Here is a 26,028-nt window from a genome sequence, read left to right as displayed (position 1 = left end):
GTAAGTCTTCAAATTGTTTGTAAAGATCCAATGGAAAAGAATGCTTTACGCTTTGGGATCATTAATCATGTTCCTTGTCCCTTCAGTGGGGATCTCCAGACTTATTTTTAGATACTTGTGTCTCCTAATGGTTTGTACTATATTAAGTGTATAGGTCACTGTTGAGCATGATTCTGGAGGGAACTAAGGGAGTTCTTAGAGGTTATTTTCTTATTAGCTTAGAAATATTTCTCCTTTCAGAGCATAAGCTTAGATAATGGAATTTTTAATACAACTGTATTGAGGAATAATTGACATACAGTTAACTGCACAGATTTGACAAATTAATGGATATGTTTTAGCAAACATTAGTTTCAGTTGTCTTATTAAACCTGTTGCTGTAACAGTTGTCCTTCAGAGGGACGATCCCTTTGACCCCAGGATCATCTATTTTCGCTGGCAGCTTGTTACTTTGGCTGTTACCTTCATTATCTAGCTCTTTCTGTGCATGACGTGTGAATCTTCATCTTGAGCCCTCGCCTGCATGTGTCCTTTATTTCATGTCCCAGTCCTGCCGCTTTTGCCCGCCCAGTATTTCCACCTCAGGCACATGTTGAAGCTCCATTTGGTTCTCTGCCCTGTTCTCTTAGACGCTGCTGTTGCTGGTGGCTCTTTCTGCATTGCATCTTTGATTGCTTTTACTCCCTTATGACATCTTAAAGTGGCTTCACGTTGTGGTTAGAACATGGCCTTCATGACAGTATCCCAGTTCAGCCATCCTGTCTTACTGTCCACTTCTCTTCACATGTGTGGGCACTCCACTCCAGCCCTTCACAACTGGGGTCCCACCTGAGAATTGTCTGAGAACTTAAAGCGTTCACTGTATGTAACAAATCAGTTTGTGTCTTGTGCCTTTAGAATGATACTAGTTATGTATCTTCCTTGGGATAACTGAGAATGTAGTCAGTCAAATCCTTTTTTGAGGTCTTAATTCTCTCCCAGACCTCTATTAAGAAGGCTACTCTAATTGAACTGAGCTACTGCTTGGTCCTAAGACCCCTTTCTGTGTCCTTGTTCCATTATTTCCTCTGCCGTCCTGTAGCCCTACCTTCTGCGTTAGGATGTTTTCTTGGTTTGAGGTAAAAGAATCCCCTTGTCCCACCCCCTTCCACGCATGCTTGTAGCCCACACTTAGAAAGGCTTGCGTGGGGAAGGTGTGTGCAAGCAGACGCTTTGACACAGCATCGTTTCTGTGCCCATTGTTGCCTTTTCCACTTTGTTCCTTATAAAACGAATCAAGCATTTCCTATTCACTGTATTAGAGGGGGAGGCAGGCTTAATGTATTAGACCTCCACTCTCACTGTGGGACCATTTATGTACTGGATACTCTAAAAGTCTGTTTGGTAAACTGGTAAAAAGCCCTGCTGACACAGATTACTGCTTTGAGGCCCTTTAGATGCAAGTCTTGCTTTATTACCAGTATTCTCTCTTTACTTTGTGTTTGCAAAGCACTAATGAGCCCACATGCTTAACTGCTGAGTTCTCTGTCATGCTCCTAAACCTTTAGCAGTGCCTGTCCTGCTGCCTCAGCCCCCTTGCCCAGTAGAGACATTGGAGATAAAGACAGTTGCCAGTGAAAAGTGAGTTGTAAGAAGAGCAGATTGAGTAAATGAAGTGTGTTGCTCAGCTGTTTTTGAGCTCATAGCATTTTTATTATAAATGAAGCTATTTTTGTGTGCTTAAAACACAGTTAAATCCTACTACAAGGAAAATTTCTCTATAACAGTGGGCCCTAATAAAGTGTCTGTATTTGAAGAGAAAGAGAAAAGCCATCTAAAATGTCAACTAGTGTATTAAAACCTTTTTAAACTAATTTGTAATCATTGGAGGAATTTTGGAAAATATAAAAAGCACAAAGAAAGAAAGGGGATGGTTGATTGTACAAAGAATATCACAGATGACCTTTTCATAAATATATGTCTGGTGTCTTGTAAATACATTTTTCCCCATGCCATTGTTACTAAAATGTTTAAAATACCAGTAAGTATTTAGTATTTAATTTTTTGGAAGAACCATCTTTAACCAGTCCACTGTTATTCACATCCTTGGGTTAGACAGTTTTTCAACATTATGAATATTGATATTGTGAGCCTCCCTAAGTATAAATCAGACACATATCCAGAGTCCTAGAAAGGCATTGCCACGTCAGAAGGAAGACTTGTGTACTTACCAACCCTTGAGGTAGACACATACACGTACCACCAGATAGGAAGTTTGACTCAGCTTGTTTTGTTAGTCTGAATGTACAGCCTTATAAAATAAGTCTGTGTAATTTCTTTCCCCTCCCCTCCCCCTTCCTTCTCTCGCTTTCTCTTTCTCTCACTTCTTTTTTTCTTGCTTTCAAGTGAGAGGAAGGGAGATAGACTCCCACATGTGCCCTGACCTGGATCTACCCAGCAACGCCTGTATGGGGCCCATGTTAGAATCAATCAAGCTATTTTTAGTGCCTGAGGCTGACACGCTAGGTCCAACCAAGCTATCCTCAGTGTCAGGGGACAACACTTAAACGAACTGAGTCACTGGCTGGTGGAGGGGGAAAGCGAGAGAGAAGGGGGAAGTGGAGAAAAGCAGATGGTAGCTTCTTTTATGTACTGTGACAGGGAATTGAACCTGGGACATCCATATGTGTAATTTTCAAATTGACTTTTCCATTATCAAACACACCTAAGTACAGCAGGATGCAGGGTTTAACTGGGAAGTTTAGTGTTTTTTTCTCCCACAATTTGTATACATTTTTTGATTTTGCAAATGTTTCTTTTGGTATTTACATCTTTTCCTTATTGCAACAAGAGCTGGTCTTCCCTAGAATGTTAGAGGGAGAGTCTTTGCCAGGAACTGAACAAAATGAAAGCTGTTTTTTTGTTGAGTTGTAAACCTCTTCAACCTGTCTCTAATATCAGAATTTCTTGAGAGTTGAGGCATTGTCTCCTATATATCTGATCACCCACAATTAGCGAAAACGTGGCTCTTCCCACAGAAAGTTACATGAAAGGGTATATACTAGGAATTAGCAGCAGTTTGATGAGAAAGATAGTCGTTAACTAAAATAATTTTTGGAGAAGACTTTAGACTTTTAGTTAAATACTGTTTTAACGTGAAAAGTAACTTAGTTTATATGGTGGTTAAGTCAGGCTAATCTAATAAAATCATTAAATTGTGTATTGTTCTTTTCTAGTATTAATTTTAAAGACCCACAGTTTGCTGAAGATTACATTTTTAAAGCTGTGATGCTCCCGGGAGCAAGGTAAAAACAATGCAATTATAAAATATAAGCGATCTAGATTTGTGCCTTATGAGCAGTTTTATCCCTGTAACCCTTGTATTTTCAAATGGTCAGAAAACCAGCTCCTGTACTGAAACCTGGTGACTGGGAAAAGTCCAGCAACGGACGGCAGTGGAAGCCACAGCTCGGCTTTCACCGGGACCGGCGGCCTGTCCACCTGGATCAGGCAGCATTCAGGACTTTGGGGTGAGTGGTGGGTTTCTATCCTTTCTATTAAGTCAGTATTTGAGCCGTAGATACTTAAGAGACTATTCAATACAACTTTTTTGCAGATATTTTAATGACTTTTATACTTTCTGCTTTTTTTCTGTTTTTAAAATCCACTGCTCTTTTTTTGGGTGTCACTTCATTTGTTGCTTGAGAATTCTGTTTTCTCTTTTAAAGTTTTGCTGTCTTTCTGACAGTTATTTCAAGAGAATAAAATACTCTTAACTCTCAAGAAAGTTTTAGCTAAATTAATGTATGACAGAATTCCTTTAAAGTGTTAACCAGTATCTTACTGCATAGAGCTACCAACCAGTCTCCTAGATGTTTGCTTAACCAGTGTTTGAACAGTGATGTTTCACTATTGCTTGAATTTTCATTTCTTTGTCTCTTAGTTAGATTGAGTCTCTTAATATACTGGTAATTTGTATTTCCTCTTCTGGGAATTTCTGATTGTTATCCTTTGCCCTTATTAGCTATTGAATTGTCTTTTTCCTAGCTACAGAGAGAAATATAGAGAAGGGACTTTGAAACAATAAAAGGTAAAAAGCTGGCATAAAAAGAACAACAGGCTAGAGGAAATATCAATGAGCTATTATTTATGAAGTAATGATAACTCATAAATAGATATGTCAAAGTCATAGGAAAACCTTAAGATTAAAAACACGATTTAGGCATTAGGTTGCCATCAGCATGTACTTTATACGGTGAATGGGAAGCGACAGTGAGTGTGGCGTAACAGTTAAGAGCATGGGTTTTGGATCCTAATTGTCTGGATTCAGATGCCTTTTTTACCACTTGGATTTTTGTACAGATCACTGAACTGCTCTCTTTACCTCTGTTTCCTGTGTGTAGAATGGGACTAATAATTATACCTACTTTATGGAGTTGTAATGAGGATTAAGTGAACTAATGTCTATCAAGCGCTTAGGATAGTTCCTCAACACTGTGGAAGTGTTAGCTCTTACTGTGGTTGGCTGTTTTGGGAATCTTTATTCCTAATAGTAAAAGAAAGGCAAATTTAAAATACTCTTAAGATGTTTTTTCTTTTTTGCGTTATTTCACCTGTTTTCTAAAGCAACATAGAAGTACCTCTACATAGTGTTTTGAGTTCTTAGGATACTCTTAACTTTGATCCAAATTTATAATTCTTACAATTTATCCTAAGGAAATAATTTAGATGGGCATAAAGTTATATGCCTAATTATCTCTATAGAGCATTGTTACCTATAATACTAGTACTAAACAAGAGGAATGGTTTAGTAAAATAAAAGACACGATCATCATAAAGTATTCTATAGTTACACATTTTACAATTGTGAATACTATGAAAGATATAGGGAAATGTTTGATATAGTACAGGTATATTGGAAATAGTATGATGTAGCATAGTAGCGTGCATAGTCGGCCCTCAGTATCTACAGGTTCCACTTTGATGACCAAAAGTAATTGTGGGGAAAAATGCCCCCAAATTCCACAAGGCAAAACTTATTTTTCACATGCTAAGTACTATACTAAATCCATGTGAATGAAGTGATTGAAGGCATACCCTGCTATAGCTTATGTGCAAATATAGGTTTTGTACAGCTGTTACACCATTTTATAGGACTCCTCAGTTTTTGGTATTCCCAGGAGGTCCTGGACCCAACCAATCCCCTAGATATCAAGAGACAACTATACAGTGATAGCAACAGCATAGGTTTTTTAGGACACAACAAATATAATGCCAAGAAAAATAGACTTACTTCTTTTTGCTTAAAGTAATAAAAATTTAAATGATTATGCATTAATAATCTTGGTGTGACAAATGAACATTTGCTGTCTCCATTAATATCAGGTACTGTTTTAAACTTTGTTACTAATCTTTTAAATTGGTGTTATCTTCATCAGCTCTGGTAGTACAGAGAAGGCTGCTAGCACTTGTTTACTTAGTGTCAGCTGAGATGTGCTGGATAACTCTAGATTATTTTCTAATTGTTTTCCTGCTTCTGTCCTTACAGCCACGTTATGCCAAGAGGCTCAGGCACTGGGGTTTACAGCAATGCCGCACCACCGCCTGTGACTTACCAGGGAAACTTATACAGGCCGCTGTTGCGAGGACAAGCCCAGATTCCAAAACTTATGTCAAGTACGTTTTTGCTGATTGGTTATTTTTCATGCTAAATTAAATATTACAGTAAAGGTTGGTTTCTAATCTTCATTGCTAAAGAATTTATTTTATCCATTCAGAGATAGTGGACTTAAAACATATAATTGAGAAGAATTAAAGAGAGTAGTTCATGCAGTCTTCAGATATTTTTACTGTGTATATATAGTTAATTGAATATATGAATTGACTGTCATATGAATTTACTGTCTTATTTTAATTTATAAATCTTTTGAGTGAGCACATGCAAAAAGAGGTATGTGGAGTGTGTTGCTGTTTATTCTATTAATACAAGTAGAAGTAGTAGGGCACTTAAATCGTGTGCAGTAGATACATAATTAACAACCACTTAATTGAAAGACAACAGTAACCCTTTCTTGAACAAATTGTATCTCAGAACCACAAAAGATAAAGCCAGGCATTGCTTAGGTAGGAATGAGCCATTAACCCCCTGGTTCTCAGAAGACCATGGTCCTTTCCCTGAACCCTTATAACTTGTTTTGTGAACAGAAGTGGTTCAGAAATGGCAACCATGAAAATAATTACATGACATTAGGATTGCAGTGAAAGGGGGACAAAATTGTTGAATGTTAGGCTTCATAGACTTTTGCATTAATTTTAAATTTTATCTTCATGTAATTTTTTTTGGGCTCCATGGCTGTGCTCCTTTATCAAGAAAGTCTACATTATGTGCCAAGTTTTCAGAACCACTTTCTTCGTGAAGCCCTTTCTGCTTCATTCCTGGTTACCTGGTGTCTGGTTGTCTGGACATTAGAATGGCAGGGGAAGAGAGTGTGGCAAAATGCTAACGTTTGTTAAGTATGGTATTTCAATATTTTTCTAAGTCTTTAGAATATTCCATAAATTTTTTAAAAAGAGGGAGGGCTGTGTTCCCTCCATTGTACATTACATTCCTGTGACTTATAAACTGGAAGTTTGTACATCTTAATCCCTTTTCTTTTTCTGCCCACGCCTCCACCCCTCACCCCCCAACCCCCACCCCTCTTTTCTCTGGCAACCATTAGATTGTTCTCTGTGTCTGTAAATTTGCTTTGTTTTTTAGATTTCACATGTAAGTAAAATCATACAGTATTTGTCTTTCTCTGTCTGACTTATGTTGCTTAATATCCATGTTGTCTCAAATGGCAAGAGTGTATTCTTTTAAAAATTTTTTTTTTTTTTTGTATTTTTCTGAAGCTGGAAATGGGGAGAGACAGTCAGACAGACTCCCGCATGCGCCCGACTGGGATCCACCCGGCACTCCCACCAGGGGGCGATGCTCTGCCCCTCCAGGGCGTCGCTCTGTCGCGACCAGAGCCACTCTAGCGCCTGGGGCAGAGGCCAAGGAGCCATCCCCAGCGCCCAGGCCATCTTTGCTCCAATGGAGCCTTGGCTGCGGGAGGGGAAGAGAGAGACAGAGAGAAAGGAGGGGCGGGGGTGGAGAAGCAAATGGGCTCTTCTCCTATGTGCCCTGGGCGGGAATCGAACCCGGGTCCCCCGCATGCCAGGCCGATGCTCTACCGCTGAGCCAACCGGCCAGGGCTAGTGTATTCTTTTTTATAGCTGAGTATTATTTGTTGTGTGTGTATGTGTGTGTGTGCCAAGTCCTCTTCCTCTTTATCCATGCATTTATCAATGTATTTCTTGGTTAATGTAAACATGGTTATAGTGAACTTAGTAGTACATATATCTTTTCAAATTATTTTCATTTTAATCAGATAGATACCCAGAAGTGGAATTGCTGAGTCATATGCTATTTCTTTATCTATGCCCTGAGATTTTATCAGTAAATGGTGAAATCCAAAATCTACATTATTGTTAAAGCCATCTGTTTATTGACACAGTCTTTATCAGTTCCTTTTTTCTTATCGCTCTCTGACATTTACTTCTGTCCATAATGGTATCATAACTTCCAAATAGGAAGAAAAATCAAGATGCTGAGTATCAGATACATGTATAATCTCTGTGGGTTGGTTTAGTACACTTTCTCAAGATGATGGTTGTGGAGAATTCCTGAGCATTGAGTACACTGAGGAGGACTGCAGAGAAGTTTGATTAGCAAAGGTGAAAGCAGGCACCCTTTGTTAAGCAGCTTCCTTTCATCTTGCGTTTCCTAATGCCAGCAGCTGGGTAGGAGCTCTGCCACCACAGTCTATCTCAGTGTCACCCAGACAGCTGCTTACTAAATCCTTGACATTTTTTTAACTGAAATTAGGTTTTTTAAAAATTATATCAATACTATGACATTATGGATTTGATGTGCTTGTATTTTTTTCAAATATACATCAAAATAAATATAGGTATGAAGGTAAGTTTCATGGCCCATAAGTTTGCTGGACCCCCAGAAAATCATCTTGAGTACCAGCTGTGGTAGGAATGGCACACTTTGGGAAATTCTGCCTCCATCAGTGGTTTTTAGCTTTTAGGGAATCACGGGCCCATTTGAGAATCTAAAAGCCCATGATTTTTTCTGCACTGTGGGGCTCGTATAACTCTGAGTACTTCATTTGAGGTCCCCTTCCAAGCCTGTGGGATCCTGCTCCAATAGTCAGAGAAAGGAAAAAAATCAGAAAGTTATTAAGTTTATCAGGATCACACCAGAGGCAAAGAATTTCATGCCTTTATGGGCTTGCAATTCTGTAGTTTTTATTTGCCTTCTTTGGAAAAAGACAATTCCTCTCAGCGTCTGGTATTTCAAAGTGGGGTCCTCCTCTTTTATTATTATGTGTAACTCATTTGCCATTGTTTTGGCTCTTTTTTTTTTTTTTTTTTTTACAGAGAGAGTCAGACAAGGACAGACAGACAGAAATGGAGAGGTGAGAAGCATCAATCATTAGTTTTTCATTGCGCATTGCAACACCTTAGTTGTTCATTGATTGCTTTCTCATATGTGCCTTGACCACGGACCTTCGGCAGACTGAGTAACCCCTTGCTCGAGCCAGCGACCTTGGGTCCAAGCTGGTGAGCTTTTGCTCAAACCAAATGAGCTCGCGCTTAAGCTGGTGACCTCGGGGTCTCGAACCTGGGTCCTTGGCATCCTAGTCCTACGCTCTATCCACTGCACCACTGCCTGGTCAGGCTGTTTTAGCTCTTATTAGATATAATTTTTTATACTTAAAAAGAAACTTTGATTAGATTCTCTTTGTTAGAATCTCTTTAACTATGTCATTACCAAATAGGAAATGGGTTCTGTAAAGTAGGGATTGACTTAGAGCAAGTGGCCCTCTCTGCCTGGTGACTTGTAAACATTTAGTCACCCAAGGATTAGTACTGCAATTCTAATTATACTTAACATCTGTTCAAAGGAGGTGGAGATGGGAGGAGTAAAAACTCTATAGAACCACCAACAATAAAACTTCATAAAATGAACTGAAAAAAAAAATTACTTTTACAATTGCCACAAAAAAAAAAAATACCTAGGAATAAACTTAACAGGATGTGAAAGATTTATATACCAAAACTACAAGATATTGTTATTATACTTTTTTTTTAATTTAGTGAGAGGCGGGGAGGCAGAGAGACAGACTCCTGCATGTGCCCCGACCGGGATTCACCCTGCAAGCCCACTAGGGGGGGTGATGCTCTGCTCGTCTAGGGCATTATTCTGTTGCTCAGCAAATGAGCTTTTCTTAGTGCCTGAAGTGGAAGCCATGGAGCCATTCTCAGTGCCTGGGGCCAACTCACTCAAATTGAACCAGAGAGAGAGAGAAGCAAAAGGGGGGGAGTAGAGAAGCAGATGAGCATTTCTGAGTGCCCTGACCAGGAATAGAACTGTGGACATCCACACACAGAGCCTATGCTCTGCCACTGAGCCAACTGGCCAGGGCCCAAAGCATTATTAAAGGAAATTGAAAACGACACAGGAAATTGGAAAAATATTCCATGTTTATGGATTGGAAGAATCAACATAGTTAAAATGGCCATATTACCTAAAGCAGTATACAAATTTAATACAATCCCCATTAAAATCCCAATGTCATTTTTTAAAGAAACAGAACAAAATATCACCAGATTTGTGTGGAGTCATAAAAGACTCCTGTTGCCAAAGCAATCCTGAGAAAAAAGAATGGAACCAGAGTCATCACACTATCTGACTTCAAATTATACTATCGAGTCATAATAATCAAAACATCATGGTATTGGCAGAAAAACTGACCAATGGAACAGAATTGAAAGCCCAGAAATAAAACCACATATATATGGACACATCATCTTCAATAAAGGAGCCAAAAACACACAATGTAGAAAAGAAAGCCTCTTCAATAAATGGTGCTGGGAAAATTGGAAAACCACATGCAAAATAATGAATATTGACTAGTTTGTCCCCCTCCACAAAACTGAATTCAAAATAGATCAAAGACCTAAATACAGTGTGTCCATAAAATCATGGTGCACTTTTGACTGGTATCAGGAAAGCAACAAAAGATGATAGAAATATGAAATCTGCACCAAATAAAAGGAAAACTCTCCCAGTTTCATACCTATTCAGTGCAGTTCCATGTGGGCTCACGCACAGATTTTTAGGGCTCCTTAGGTAGCTATCCCATATAGCCTCTACAGACTCGTCACTGACTGATGGCCTACCAGAACGGGGTTTCTCCACCAAACTGCCGGTTTCCTTCAACTGCTTATCCCACCAAGTAATGTTACTCCTATGTGGTGGCGCTTCATTATAAACGCGCCGATATTCACGTTGCACTTTGGTCACGGATTTGAATTTAGCGAGCCACAGAACACACTGAACCTCTGTACCGTCCACATCTCGACTGACATGGCTATGGGCTGCTCCGCTGTATACACGGTGTTACATCATCATCTGTGCATGCACACATGCTGCCACATCATCCTACAGAAACTGGGAGGCTTTTCCTTTTATTTGGTGCAGACTTCACATTTCTATCGTGTCTTGTTGCTTTCCTGTGACCGGTCAAAAGTGCACCATGATTTTACGGACACACTGTATAAGACCTGAAACTATAAATTACATAGAAGGAAACATAGGTACTAAACTTATTAACCTTGATCATAGAGAACATTTTATTAATTTGACCCCAAAGGCAGGGGAAGTAAAAACAAAAATAAATGAATGGGACTATATCAAACTAAAAAGCTTCTGCACAGCAAAAGAAACTGAAAAAACAAATAGGCAGCCAATTAAATGGGAGATGTTTGCAAACAACAGCTCTGATAAGGGGTTAATATCCAAAATATATAAAGAACTCACAAAGCTCAGCAGCAATCAAGCAAACAATTCAATTAAAAAACAGGATAAGACCTGAGCAGACACTGCTTTCAAGAAGACATACAAATAGCCAACAGATGTTCTTGTCCTTTGCTGATTTATTAATTTGTGCAAATTTTTCTCTATTTGTAAGAGCTTCTCAAGACTTTTTTGAAACAGAAGAGTGCACAATTACAGCTCCTTTCTAGAACCCAAGTCTGTTGGTTAGAGAGGAGGCCTGACGGTGATGTAGGTAGGGAGAGGTGGTGGATGGAAGTCAGGAGTGATGTGTGGCAGAGTGGATTCAGAGTGGAGGCGGTGGGAGAGGGGGAACTGAAGGGCTGGATAATTGAATGTGATTAGTGAGGGAGACAGAAGGTTCAAGATGAGGCTCACATGTGCACTGTGACACCCTGGTGACTAATGAGGCCTTGGAAACCTGGGAGGGTGAAGGAATATGGAGGAATCTGATGTATCTGGATTTTGTGGAGGTTGAAGTGCTAAGACGTTGAAGTCACTTGCCGGGAGTTAAATATAGGTCTGATACTTGCTGAAGACAAAAGACAGCTGGAGAGAAAATTGGGAATTACCTGTATATGAGCCAGAAATGTAGAAATTCAAGAAGGATTTGGATAGGTTAATGAATTTTAATTACTCTTGGTGGTAAGAGAACCTAGAAAAACTTGGGGTTGCCAGGTTGCATTTCCTAGAAGGTAACCATGTCTTATATATCAAAGATTATTCCCTGATAACCTTTGTAGGAGAAATGTTGGATAAATAATTGGCCTAATGTGAAATGGCCATTGCCAGTAGCAAATAGTCACAGTTGTGTGATAAGCGCAGACAAATGCTGCTGATTATCAAGAAAGGAAATTTTGTTCTGACCAGTAGTGGCACAGTGAATAGAGTGTCAGCCTAGAGTGAACTCTGAAGATCCAGGTTCAAAACCCTGTGGTCACTGGCTTGAGCATAGACTCAGCCAGCTTGAGCGGAGGGTCACTGACTGGAGCATGGGATCATCGACATGATCCCATGGTCACTGTCTTGAACCCAAGGTCGCTTAAGCAAGGGGTTACTGGGTCAGGTGGAGCCCCCATTAAGGCATGTATGAGAAAGCAATCAATGAACAACCAAAAAATATGACGCAACTATAAGTTGATGCTTCTTATCTCTATTCTTGGCTGCTTGGCTGCCTGTCTCAAAAAAAAAAAAAAAAAAGAAAAAATTCCATTATCTGTGATTTTTCTCCTCATTACTTTTTTTTTTATTTATTTTTTATTTTTTATTTTTTTTAACTGAAGCTGGAAACAGGGAGAGAGAGTCAGACTCCTGCATGCGCCCGACCGGGATCCACCCGGCACGCCCACCAGGGGGCGATGCTCTGCCCATCTGGGGCATTGCTCTGTTGCAACCAGAGCCATTCTAGTGCCTGAGGCAGAGGCCATAGAGCCATCCCTAGTGCCCGGGCCAACTTTGCTCCAATGGAGCCTTGGCTGCAGGAGGGGAAGAGAGAGATAGAGAGGAAGGAGAGGGGGAGGAGTGGAGAAGCAGATGGGCGCATCTCCTGTGTGCCCTGGCCGGGAATCAACCCCGGGACTTCTGCACGCCAGGCCGACGCTCTACCACTGAGCCAACCGGCCAGGGCCTCTCATTACTTTTTATACATAGTCAACATATGATTTGACTTTTGTTTTTATTATTATCATTTTGACTTTTCTGGCGTGTTTCATGGTCTGTTGTGACCTCTGTATTTCATATTTATGCAGGCAGAACTAATCCCTGCCCGTCAGTCAATCTATACATTCATCTATCCATCTATAGCTCTGTGTGTATCTTGTAATTTTTATCTGATGCCTTATATTTGGTTTTTTTTGAATACTCAGTGTTGTAGGGTAATGTAACCCTTTTAAAAAGGACAGTGATTTCAAATATTTTAACCAAGATCTTTTTTTTTTCTCCCCACGAATCTGTGTTTGTCAAGGTCCTTTCTACCAAATTGTAGTTAAGAATGTTTATTTTTTCTTTCTGTCTTCATTAGGTATGCATAATAATGTTAATTCCACACTTTTGAAGTATTGAAAGTTTTCAAATTCCTAATGCTGTCTTCTTGAAAAGCCCTAAGCTTCGGAGCCTCCTGATCGAGGAGGGGGTTCTACTCTGGTCCCTCTGAAATAAAAGAGCGTGAGATGTCGTCCCTGTCCAGGAGCACAGTGGAGCAGCAGTGTCCGGGGCAGTGGCTGAGAGCCCATCCTGTGGCTTCCACTCTGCCCCTTAATAGCCTGTGATCTCAGGCAGGTTTCTGTCTGTAACCTTGTTTCCTCATTTCTAAAATGGTACAGAGAATGCCCATCTCACAGAATATTCACAGTAAATGAGTTATCAAGTACTTGAAACATTATCTGGCACATACTAATTACTATAGAATTATTAAATGACAATGAAAAGATCTGGTTTTCTCTTTATAGAGTTTTAAACTTTGAAATATGGTCAGAAATGGTTTGTTTTAGTAAAATTGACATCTAAGCCATTTTATCAGTCTTTTGAAATATTTTTAGTATTGTAGCTTTTTTTTTTTTCCTGTGATGCAAAATTATGCTCAAGAAGGGCCATTTGGTCCAGCTGCCAGCTCTGTCAAGTGTCTGCTGTAGGTGTTTCTCACTGGTGGACTTTGATTTATCTGTGATGTGTCAGTTTTGGGCTGATGAGTAATTGTCCAGTCACTGATAGCTTCTTGGAGTCAAGTGCAGACCTGAGTACTCGGTGTGAATAAAGCATTTTATTCCTACAATCCAGAGAACTGATAGGTCTCTTCTCTTAATTTCAGTCGGTAAACTTGTCAATTAGCCCCATTTGAAATGTGATTTTTGATTAGTGCAATCAGTAAACAGGGAAATTTTTCTGTGATTGTCACACTGATTAGGTAAATTGTCACTTGAGTTATTTGCGAAGCCTTGGTTTGTGTGGCCTTAGAAGCTCTAGAAAAGGGATACGTTTTTAAACCAAAGGAAAAATTGTCATTTTTTCCTCTGTTGCCCGTACCTTCTGAAGTGCAGTTCAGTATTTCTAATTTTTTTTTCTCCCTCTCAAATGGAACTTTTGTTAGAGCCATACAAATGAAAGATATTAAGTTTGTTTCACCTTCTACTTTATTACTTACTGGCCAGGAAATACTTCTTTTTTGTGAATACCTGAGGGCTGTCTATAGTTTGTTCAGGGCCACATGAAGATATTTGTTTAAAGGTAGCCTTGATGTTTGTCTTTGATCTTTTCTATTTTTCTTTTTTTGAATTGAAAGCAGGAGATGTTTTAATAATTATGTGACACAATTTTTAAAGTCTTGGAAAATTTTATTAGATTTTAACAAAGAACCGTAGTATTTGCATGTGCTGAGTCTTTTTGAAAAAGATTGTTTGGAGGTGAGAAATATCAAAAGCAAAATAGAATGGGAAGTACGTGGCATACTAGAAGTGATGGAGTGGGGACTTCTGCCATATTCCTGGTGACTTTTAGGTATACAGGCAGATTATTGAAAGGTTCCCCCTCCCCAAGTAAAGCATTTATACTTAATGAACTTGACATTCCAATTCTACCTAGCAATATTGTTGTGTTTAATCTAACATGTAGTATATTTGAACCTAATAAATATGTATTCCTGATGGTAATGACTTTCCCTCTACTTGTACGCTTCCTAGGAGAAAAGATACAAACTTTTTCTGCATTTATGTTTCACAGAATATTAAGATAAGTAGTTCTGAGGGCTATTCTTAATGCAGATGCATTTTAAAAAAAATTATCTTCATTCGATTTTAAAAGTATTGGTGACCCGGTATGGAAGCTTCTGTAAGTGTCATGTAGAGAATGTATCCCTTGGCAATGCCTGTAAAGAGACACTGGGGAGCCAGACTCAAGTTATACAGTCTGAATGGTGAAGGGACATGTACCCGCTGAGCTCCTCAGGGATGGCGACACACGGGAAGTGCAGTGCTAGATGTTTGGCTTCTTATATTAGTTAATGTTATGTCTGTATCACACTAAAATAAAATAGTTCTGGGAACATTTTAACCAGTTTTCACTAACCTAATTTTTGTACAATATCTGATTAGACCAGTAGACTTTAACAAAGTAATGGTCAGAAAAAGTAGCCCAGATGTTGATTTTACTTTCAATAGGTTGCTTTCTCATAAATGGTAACTCACTGAAATGATACATGGTGTTTTATAGTAAGTGTACCTGGAGTTTTTCCATAGAAATAAACCACACAGATGAAATAATGGCTGCCTTCTAAGAATTTCTGGTTCTACCATCTCTAATATGATTTTCGGGTAGTGTATAGTCTGTAGTAGTGAGTCAGAAGTCATTCTGGGGCTAGACTAGAGATCCTTTTTGCCCTGCTTTTATAGATTGTGTGGTGACCAGCTTCCTGAGTCCACTCAGGCTTTGAATATATAATGACCAACTGAAAACTCCTTAGTGTTATTTCCCAGTTTGGCTGCACTAGCTTGGTTTTTAAGAGATTAAAAAGGGACTTAATTCAAATCAACTGGAGATCCCACCTCTTTCAATATAGAATGGGATTCTTCTTGGACATAATGGCGGTGAAGGCAGATGCTGCTTGTCATGGCTCCCCCCACCCCCCAAGAGTGCTTGTCCGTGTTGGACTCTTTGGTCTGCATGGTCAGCTGGGCGGGGGGCGGCGGGAGCCGGGCAGCAGGGGCCAGTGTCTCATGCTGGAACCACTGTGAGCGGTCAGGTGTTTCACTTGTTCCATATTTTCCTTTGCCGGGCTCTTAAAACACAGCTTCACTTTTCTCTCTTTCCTTTTTTGTTTTAAGTAAACCAGATTGCATTTGGGATGGGGGCAGTTCTAACCAGAGATAAGCTTTCATTTTTTTCTTTCCTTTAAGAAAGTAATTTGAAAAGCTTGTTTCTAGTTTGTGTTTCCGTTAAAATGTGAGCCTGAATACATTATGGTAAGCCTTGTTGTCTTGGGTCTCAGGAATCTGGAGGAGGTTACTGTCCTCACACAGTGAACTCATTAGACAACTCCTGGAACCAACTGTTTTAATTAGGTCACACACAGACCCTGTTGAAGGGTGGCCAAGGTGATTGCAAGGCTGGAGACCAGAGTGGTGGTGGTTGATACCAGCCTACTGAGCTACTAAGCTCCCCTGCTGCCCGGTGCTATGGAGTGTTCTGTTAAACCCGCATGTGGAGGAGGAGGAGCCATTTAATTGTTTCTTATATTATACTTAGGTGTTGCTAGTTCAGCTTTGTGTTAGAGGAAGAGGTTTGACTATCAAAAAACAACAGAAAAGTAGGTCGTCAATTTATTGACACGTCTTTCTGGCCTGTGTTGGAGAGATTGTATGCTCTCTGCTTTATGTTGTGATAGCTAGGTAGGTGATGGTTCCTTTCCACTTAGGTAGAAAATTTCAGTATTTCTATTATTAAAGTCACCATATGTTAAGTTTGTATTAAGGGGAAAAATCTAATCCCTTCCTTTAGCACAGCACTTAAAATATAACTATAAAAAGTACATGTACATATCTGCATATACATGCACACATACATAGCGTGCGAGAGAAATGTGTAAGTTTAATGACCAAGCTTACTAAAACTGTGTTTCATTATCAAAGGAAAACTAATAAAATTAAAAAATTTACTGACCCTGTTGGTTTTGTAAAATCTTTTTACACCTCCAGTTCGTGTAATTATGCTGGTTTATTTAGTTTATATTGTCTCTCTCTTTTTTTTTTTTTTTTTGGCAAGAATTTTTAACTATAAAATATGTGAGTAACTGAATAGTGATTACTTATTTAAAAACTCCTGTTTAACTCTCCTGTTTTCCAGATATGAGGCCCCAGGACTCCTGGCGAGGGCCTCCTCCCCTTTTCCAGCAGCAACGATTTGACAGGTAATAATAAAGCAAACATCACTTTAAAATCTTTTCCCACATCATTTGAGACATGAGCTTTCTGGCTTGAAATATACTTTCTTCTCTCTTAAAGGTTTTTCAGGTGCCTGTCTTTTGGGAAAATAGATGGTTAACACATTGAAGTAGAAGACTTGTGTTTATATAGTTTCCTACTCTTCTTAGTTCTTGGCTTTTATTTTATTGAAGCTTTTGAGCCCTGAAAAATGCAGCACAGAAAGCTTAAAATTGCATTAGGTTTTGGTAAGGCTAAACAAATTTCTTTTTAGAAGGGTTGTGCAACTTAATGAGGCATAACTAATGGTGTTCCACTTTTATCATTTCTGTGCCGGCAACGTAGCATTAGTACAGACCCACCATTGATTCTTGCTACAAACCTCTTGAAGTCCTAATCAGCTTCTTTGGTACAACTTTTTCAGGGCTGACAAGCCTATTGTAGGGCAGTGTCACTGTAGGTCAGTAGTTATTCGTTGCCACTGAAAACAGTTTCTTTAACTACTTAAGACTGAACTGAATTAAACGCAGAAGGGACTCAGAAGAGGATTATGGGATCTGCAGTCTAATAAGTACCAGGGTCTAGGAAGAATGTGACATGGTTTAATAACAAGGGATGTTTGACATGTGTTCTTTCATTGATAAGTTATGTGCTTCTAAGTCAGTTGGCTCTACATGACAAGGCAGCTAGGCATGTTATGAATAATTATATTAACATCTAGAGAATAATTTTTTAAAGGGCAGCTTTAAAATCTATCATTTTATGCTGGTTTTGCTGTTTCAGTTAGTGTTAAAACAAAGTAAGTCCCATCATAGTAAGGCATCCTTCTTTGCCAGCCTAGTGCTAAGCTGTTTTGTTCCCCTCTCCTCCAGTGTTTTAGCAGTCTGATCTATTCACATCTAAAATGAATCAAGTGTTATAAACAGGGTTATAAAGGCTGCACCCTTTTAAGAGAATTCATTCTTTAGAGACTATAAAACTTCATTATTTTTTTCAGAAAGATGAATGAAATCATGTTATTCAATTGTTTGATAGTCTTAAACTTATTAATTATACTTAATAATTAATACTTATTGAAAGCTGCATTTTAAATTTAAGACAATTAATGATGCCTGTATTTGTTTTATTTTCAATGTAATTGTTCAGTACACACTGGATGTACTACTGCGACATACTCAGAGTTGCACTATTTCCAAACAAATTAGTAAAGAGTAAATTTTTTCTATATTGCGTATTATCACGTAAGGGTTGATCTCTTTTTAAATAACTGTCTTTCTCAATTACATTTGTCAAGTTTGATTTGAAGACTTAGTTTACACACTTTGTTGCTGTCCTTTTCCCCATATTATTAATAATTGCTAACATTTATTATCTGCTCACAGTGCCAGCACTATGCTAACATGCTTTTAGAAAATGACTTTGTTAATTCCTCCTAGCAACCCTTTAAAGTGCTGTTATTTTTACAGATGAGGAAACAAAGGCACACAGAAGTTAGTGGCTTATTTAAGGTCTTCCTTTTGTACTGTTCTTTTTTTTTTGTATTTTTCTGAAGTTGGAAATGGGGAGGCAGTCAGACAGACTCCCGCATGCGCCCGACCAGGATCCACCGGGCATGCCCACCAGGGGGCGATGCTCTGCCCATCCGGGGCGTCGCTCTGCTGCAACCAGAGCCATTCTAGCGCCTGAGGCAGAGGCCACAGAGCCATCCTTAGCGGCCGGGCCAACTTTGCTCCAATGGAGCCTTGGCTGCGGGAGGGGAAGAGAGACACAGAGAGGAAGGAGAGGGGGAGGGGTGGAGAAGCAGATGGGTGCTTCTCCTGTGTGCCCTGGCCGGGAATTGAACCCGGGACTCCCACATGCCAGGCCAACGCTCTACCACTGAGCCAACCAGCCAGGGCCCTGTACTGTTCTTTACTAAGAAACTTTTCAATTCAGATAAGACTCATCAGAATGCTTCCTCTGAGCATAACATTATAGTGAAGCCATGAGGACTTCAAAGGGTATAAAGAGTCTACTTCCTCTTCTTTCCCTATAGCTTTCCTTTCTCTTCCTCCACACATTAAAACTTTTCCAAAGATTATCACCATTGTCCTGACATCCATCATATTTTTGCTTTTTCTGCCCTAGTCAGAAATTGGTAATATCCTGACTGACTTTGTGAACTCAGTAGATTAGGGGCAGGTTTTGTGGAGCATTTTTGGTTTAGTTTTAGTCAGAAATTTAAAATCATGCCTTAAAACAAAAATTTAATGTGAGTGTAATAGAATTCTGTCTTAAATCATGGTCATGTAAGAAATATACCATTTATTCATATACCTAAACTTCAAATCTTAAACTATAGCAAATACAGTGCATCACTTATTTTGGTAGCACTTGTCATTCCAATCATCCTTTTTTTTTTTTTTTTAATGAAGTTGGAAACAGGGAAGCAGTCAGACAGACTCCCGCATGCGCCCGACCGAGATCCACCTGGCATGCCCACCAGGGGGCGATGCTCTGCCCATCTGGGGCATCGCTCTGTTGCAACCAGAGCCATTCTAGAGCCTGAGGCAGAGGCTACAGAGCCATCCTCAGCGCCCGGGCCAACTTTTGCTCCAATGGAGCCTTGGCTGTGGGAGGGGAAGAGAGAGACAGAGAGGAAGGAGAGGGAGAGAGGTGGAAAAGCAGATGGGCGCTTTTCCTGTGTGCCCTGGCCGGGAATCGAACCCGGGACTCCTGCATGCCAGGCCGATGCTCTACCACTGAGCCAACCAGCCAGGGCCAATCATCCTTTTTTTTTAAGAGAGAGAGAGAGAGAGAGAGAGAGAGAGAGAAACACACACAGACAGGAAGAGAGAGATCAGAAGCATCAACTTATAGTTTCGGTACCTTAATCATTTATTGCATTCCAATCATTCTGACCTTAGAATACATAGAGGACAAAATATTGGTTTAATACTTTTCCACTGCACTGTTTTAAATGTTTGGTTGAGAACCCTATGGAAAAGAAAATTTTCAGTGTACATTTTATTTTCTAAACTATACTTTAAAAAAAAATTATTTTCACCTGACTGGGCGGTGGAGCAGTGGATAGAGCGTCGGACTGGGATGCAGAGGACCCAGGTTCGAGACCCCAAGGTCACCAGCTTGAGTGCTGACTCATCTGGTTTGAGCAAAGCTCACCAGCTTGAGCCCAAGGTCACTAGCTCAAGCAAGGAGCCACTCAGTCTGCTGTAGTCCCCCTCACCCCCCCCCCCCCCCCCCCCCGTCAAAGCACATATGAGAAAGCAGTGATTGAGCAACTAAGGTGCCGCAATGAAGAATTGATACTTCTCATCTCTCTCCCTTCCTGTCTGTCCCTCTCTCTGACTCACTCTGTCACAAAATAAATAAATAAAATTTTTAAGAATTTTCCTATTTTGAAGTAGTATCTACAATTCATTTTTATTTCACTTAAAAGTACAACAGGAACACACACACACCACCTCCTTCCTGACACAAAGACTGTCAGTCTAGTGTCACACACGCAGAGATGTGCAGTGCTCTACGTCACTTGAGTTTTGCGCCTTATTTATGCTCTTGCCGGCGGAGGCTGCTGTGCCGCTCATATTCAGAGTGTCCGTTTAGTCTTTTCTTCCGGGTGTTAAACTCAGCCGTGGAAAATCTTTAAAAACTTTGATTTGCTTTATGTATAGATTAAAAACATCCAAATTGGAGTCATTACTTTAGGTTCCCAGCCACTTTCCAAAGCGGTGATTTAGCTACTTAAGAATATTGTTGCCATCCATGGTGCCAGATACTTCAGATTAGTTGCCTGAATCAGTAGCTATTCATTTTTAAGTTGAAAGTTGTTAACCTCAACTCTCCCATCCCATGTTTAAAATGTATTTTCCCAAGGCAAATTCAGTTTGTAAGTATGTACAGATTAATGTAACTAGTATAGAAATATAACAAAGCCCTTTCTGTGAGTAAAGGGCAAAAAAAGAGCATGCATGGCCCTTACTTTGTTCTTTCTCTTTAATTTTAATTAAATTATTTTTATAAAATTTTTCAAAAATATTTTAAATAATCATTTCAAACAAAAAGGAGAACCTTGTGTTTTTGAACTGGAGCTTTGTTTCTAACCTATTTTTAGAACAAAATAATTTAAAATTACGTTTGTATGTGTATTATTTATACTACCAGATTTACCTGTAACTCAGTTGAATGAATTTTATCATTAACACAGAAGAAAATTGATTACAGTCAACACAATGTCTGAATTGCACTTTTGGTGTGTGGGTTTTGCATTAATTGCCCAGTTTTGATGAGCCTCTTTGGTCACAGCACAAACCTTAACCCCTCACTCCTGCGGAGACCAGAAGAGACCATTCTTGTCTGCACAAGGAGCTATTATTACTAAACGGATGAGGCAGTCTTGCTACAATATATATGTGTTCATAATGAAGCCCAAAAATAATTCAAGGCCCTAAATATATGGGTATTTTTTCTAGATATAGTTTGTTTTTTTAAAAATTTTGATTCACTTATAGTGATTTATATTATTAGAGCTCTGATTTCACCACTGACTGTGAAGAAAGCATCGGCTTGTTTAGAGTTTTTCAGAGAGCCATCACACAAAAATAATCATTTTTGGTGTTTAAAAAAATTAAGGCAAGCCCACGTGAAGGAAGGAGATGGGGGGGGGGGTAGAGAGCATGGATTCAGGCTTGAATAGCTGTAAGAATTCATTATCCAATAAGCCCAACTTTGGGCTGTTTTCCTAAGACCCAGGAGGTGAAGTTTGTATACTGATAACAGTTACATAATTCCCGCTTGTCAGTGCTTTAGCAAATTTAAAGATTTATTGTAATTCCTCCTAACATCTTTAATGGCCCTAAAGCCTCTAATGTTAAACTATACTGGAGAGTTTTGCTTTTGTTTGTTATTTGTAGTGGCTGTTCTATAAAATTGAAGTTGAGGAAAATGCCCTAAGGAGAAAGATTTTAAATGTTGATTGCCTATAGAAAGTACATCTTTGCTACGATGTTTATGTGACAGTTTTAAATGAAGTTATGATTTCATAAATCATACCTGTTGCTTTATATCTGTAAAGTTAAAATAGGCACTTGAAGACAATTAAAACATTTCTTTTGACTAGTAATGCGGGCCAGCAAACTGAGTTGTAATAGCTGTTGAATCTGTGTTCCCATGTAAACTGTACACCAAATGCCAGTCAGCCATGCCAATTAGTGCTCATGTTGCTAGGTCACCGTGGTCAATTGAGAGCTGCATCAATAGAACTTGAAAAGGTTTCCTCCCGATCAGACCTTCTGACATATTGAGCAGAATAATGGATGGGAAAAAACAGCCAAGTCCCCTACGCTAGATTCAAAATACTCAGCAGTAAGAATTCATTTGCAGTTTGCAATTAACTAGAAAGAATGGACTCCAAGAATGAGTCTGGACATTTTAAAAAATAAAGCCTCATTCTCCTGTCTTGTACATGTTTACTCTTTGGATAGCATCTTAAATGTACCCAACTTGGAGATCTTGGGTGCAGATCTTTACATGACTAAAAAGGAAATTTCACAATTGAAGAGGAACAAAATATATATATTTAAGTCAGGCCTTTCTGAATCAGTTGAGTTTTAAACAATCTTTTTAAATAAATGCTGATACTTCATGATACATTACACTACACTGGATATGTGGGATACAGAGGCCACTTTGATACTATACCCATATGACAGTGCAGCAAACTTGGATTGTCCTGTGTTTAGACATGATACCTGCCAGTGTTAGAATTTGGCTGTGCAACATGCTTGACTTCTGACACACACGGTGCTTCTCCACAGAGGCGTTGGGGCTGAACCTCTACTGCCATGGAACCGGATGCTCCAAACCCAAAATGCAGCCTTCCAGCCAAACCAATACCAGATGCTCGCCGGGCCTGGCGGGTATCCACCCAGACGCGACGATCGTGGTGGGAGACAGGTGATGTGGCGTGGGCTGTGGGACGAAAAGCACACTGCTCACTTAGTACTTAGCCATGCCTCTGAGGGCTCCGTATTTTCCTAAAAACATTTCTGGATAAAATATCGATAGAGTAACTCAGCTGAACTTCAGTCCCTCATTAAAAATGTATATAGGGCGAGTTTCTGCCTTATTGAATAGGTTATACCTTGATGATGCTGAACAAGAATTCTAGACCGAAAGCCCTTCAGATCAAAGTAATCAGTGACATTTAGCACAGATGTGGTCAGTTACCAAAACACATTGTTTATTCTTTAAGGCTATTGCTTTTTGTTTTACTACAAATTAGTCTCATAATAGATGATAATTTCCCAGAAGATGAAAGCAGGAATACCTTTTCAGTTATCTTTATTTATCTTAGAAGTCTTGTGTCTCAATTGATAACGTCTCCTCATGGAAAAAATACTCTATCCATAAAAAAAAATTTCACATGTTTTCTACCATATTTAAACAGCTAGATGTTGAATGAGTAATATTTTTAGATGCCTTTAGTAGATGTAAGCTTTATTTCCATTTCTTTATAGCATGTAGTTTTTAGCAGTATTTAAGACAGGTCTGTTTGCTTCATTCTATTTGTTCCCTAGCATTTGACGCCTTATTCAGTACTTACATGTACTTTAGTCAGCTCCTTGCCCGTGGACAGGACCAGCCTGGTTCAGAGAGCATAGTGTTTGTGGAGTCCGGCACCTGTTCTGATGTGAAGGGGTTTAAATTGCTTACCTGGTGTTGCCTACAGACCTTTGTTCACTTTTTAAGAAAATATCATAATTATCTTGAGAGAATTTTGTTGCAGTTTATTAGATTCAGTTCATAGAATTGTACTTTGAAAACAGTATCATATCGTGGATTGAGACTGTTTATACTACTAGAGTCGGTAATACTAGGCCATCTAAATAACGTTATTGAAATGAGGACATACTTATAACCAGAAGACATATTGGAGAATGTTTAGTCCAGTCACCTCCTTTTCTCAGTCAGGAACTGAAACCCTACAACACCTGCAGTTTGGCAGCAAAGCTGGGAACTTCTCTCTTTCTGACCCCAGTTCATTGTGTCTTCTGCCTCCTTCAGTGGAGGAGAGCTTCCCTTTAAAGGAGCTCTCTGCTGTTACAGGAGGTGAGGTTCTTCCTCATGTAGGAGATCAAAACCACTTGGTAAATCTATAACTCTTTTAGGACCTTTTGGAAATACATTTCTTTTTCTGTTTCTTTTCCACTGATTTTTATTAAATCACAGTTTTTGAAGTACTACTGAATTTTAGCAATTCATTGTTAAAAACAATATAATTATGATTTCACTGTATTTTTAGTGAAGTTTATATGACTAAACAAGGCCATGGCCTTACAGTGTCTTTGAAGGATCTACAGGAATGTTATTGGCAAGCATACTAGCTTATGTTATGTCACTAGTAATTGATTATGTAATAACCTAATATGTTACTTAATGCTCTACTATATAAAGCCACCTCTAAAATTAAGTTATTTATGCCTTAACTGACTTCTTGTCTTAGTTAAGCAAATTGACTTTTTAGTGTAAATATATCTAAAGTTGTGGGCACCTTAGCACAATATGGTTTGCTGGGGGCGGTAGGGAAGATAGAGAATTTCAAGGGTTTTACACAAAACACTTAATTCATTTGCTTGGATTTTAAGGAATTTTTTAATAGCCTGTTAAGTCATGTTTGGTTAGTTGTCAATAATAGCATCTGTGCTATGATTGATGTTCCACTTTGCAACAAGCTTTGAATGAATAAAGCTACAGACCAAAAAAAAGCACCTGTGAATTTATGAAGACTTTCCATGGTATAGCTCTAAGACATATTTACCTTCTTTTTATGCTGCAGCCTTTCATAGAGATGAAAAATTAATTTCTTTGCCAGGGGTGTTAATCAAGAAAATAAACTCTCTCTTCTGCTTATTTTCAGGGATATCCCAGAGAAGGAAGAAAATACCCTTTGCCGCCACCCTCAGGAAGATATAATTGGAATTAGGCTTTTGTAAAGCGTGCCCAAATCCTTTCATCGGTCTACAGTTTTATGCTATTTGTGGAAAGATTTCTTTCTCAAGTAGTAGTTTTTAAGAAAACTAAAGTACTTTGTGTATTTCTTTTACCTGTATATTTCTACTGATCTGGTCTCACTGTTTTATGTTGCTTTCCAAAGATGTATGTTGCATAATACAGTGGATCTGAATTTATTGTTGCTTGTAAAACACTTTGCTGTAATAGGAATACTAGTTTTTCATTATGGTTAAAAATCAAACCAGCTGTGGATTTCAAAACACAGTATATATTCTTGATCATCTAAGATCCATGCTGATTTTTAATGCACAAGAATTAGGTATGAACTCTTGAGCTGGAACCTGCAGCCAAGTAGAGTATATATTGTTCAGTATTTCTTTGGAAACATTTCATTAATGTACTTGTCTTATGGAAATTTCTGGACTTTAGTAAAAAAAACCTTAAAACTCTGGTCTCTTGTGTTCTTATAGTTTTATAGTATTTGAACTTTGACAATCCTGGCCAAGCACGTTGGTTTTTTTAAATCAGTTTTTCAGAAAACAGTTTATTTCTACAATTGGATGTCCAAAGAAAATCAGTGAAGTAGCAAGACCAACCAACCAACCCATATATTAGTATGTCTATCTGCTGTTGATTTGGCTAAGTACAAAATCTTTGTGAGAATAAATTATTTACATTTTACAGATTTTATGTAGACTGTAGTACCAGTCTTAAGGACTTTTAAAATTTTTTAAAGAAAAGTTGAAAAGTGAAAAGTTTAATTCATAGCTAAATAGTCTATGCTACTTAGCATATTTTTTGTATTATTTCATAATAGATTCCACTTTGTACTTTTTTTTGTTGCTTCTAAGCACACTATAATTCCTAAAATTGATGCTTGGTGTTCACACACAGCTCTTCCATATGCCTTTTCATTTGATTGCCACAACAAATTTAGATACATTATAAACACTTACTGCTTTGTTTCCTTTCTATTCTAGCCTAAGGTGGTAAGCTAAAATTCTCTTTGACCTTCTGATTTAGGACATTTTTGCTTTAATATTTAACCAAGGCATACTTGTTATTCTTAGTCTAAGTGGAAAAATATCCTGCCTTTAATAAGATATTTTGAAGCTACTCAGTTCATTGCCAGGATGGGTGAATAGAGCAGGGTTCTTTATTGTTGAGACAAAGTCTCTCCACTGGGAATTAACA

At 38.8% G+C, this 26,028-nt stretch overlaps 1 protein-coding gene across 1 annotated transcript in view; it reads left to right on the top strand.

Moving 5' to 3' along the window:
* The window catches only part of XRN2 (5'-3' exoribonuclease 2), an 82,286-nt gene extending 57,002 nt beyond the window's left edge, over positions 1 to 25,284 (top strand). The window contains exons 25-30 of the mRNA XM_066386975.1: positions 3,216 to 3,284; positions 3,378 to 3,509; positions 5,528 to 5,655; positions 16,745 to 16,808; positions 22,638 to 22,776; positions 24,740 to 25,284. Of these exons, the coding sequence (XP_066243072.1) occupies positions 3,216 to 3,284; positions 3,378 to 3,509; positions 5,528 to 5,655; positions 16,745 to 16,808; positions 22,638 to 22,776; positions 24,740 to 24,805 (598 nt within the window). The 3' untranslated portion in view covers positions 24,806 to 25,284. The remainder of the gene's footprint in view (positions 1 to 3,215; positions 3,285 to 3,377; positions 3,510 to 5,527; positions 5,656 to 16,744; positions 16,809 to 22,637; positions 22,777 to 24,739) is intronic.
* The last annotated feature ends 744 nt before the right edge of the window (positions 25,285 to 26,028 follow it).

The sequence above is a fragment of the Saccopteryx leptura genome, chromosome 5 (genome assembly GCF_036850995.1).
Source record: "Saccopteryx leptura isolate mSacLep1 chromosome 5, mSacLep1_pri_phased_curated, whole genome shotgun sequence".
Taxonomy (NCBI): Eukaryota; Metazoa; Chordata; class Mammalia; order Chiroptera; family Emballonuridae; genus Saccopteryx; species Saccopteryx leptura.
Note: the sequence above shows the minus strand (reverse complement) of the source record. Positions and strands in the feature narration are given on the sequence as shown.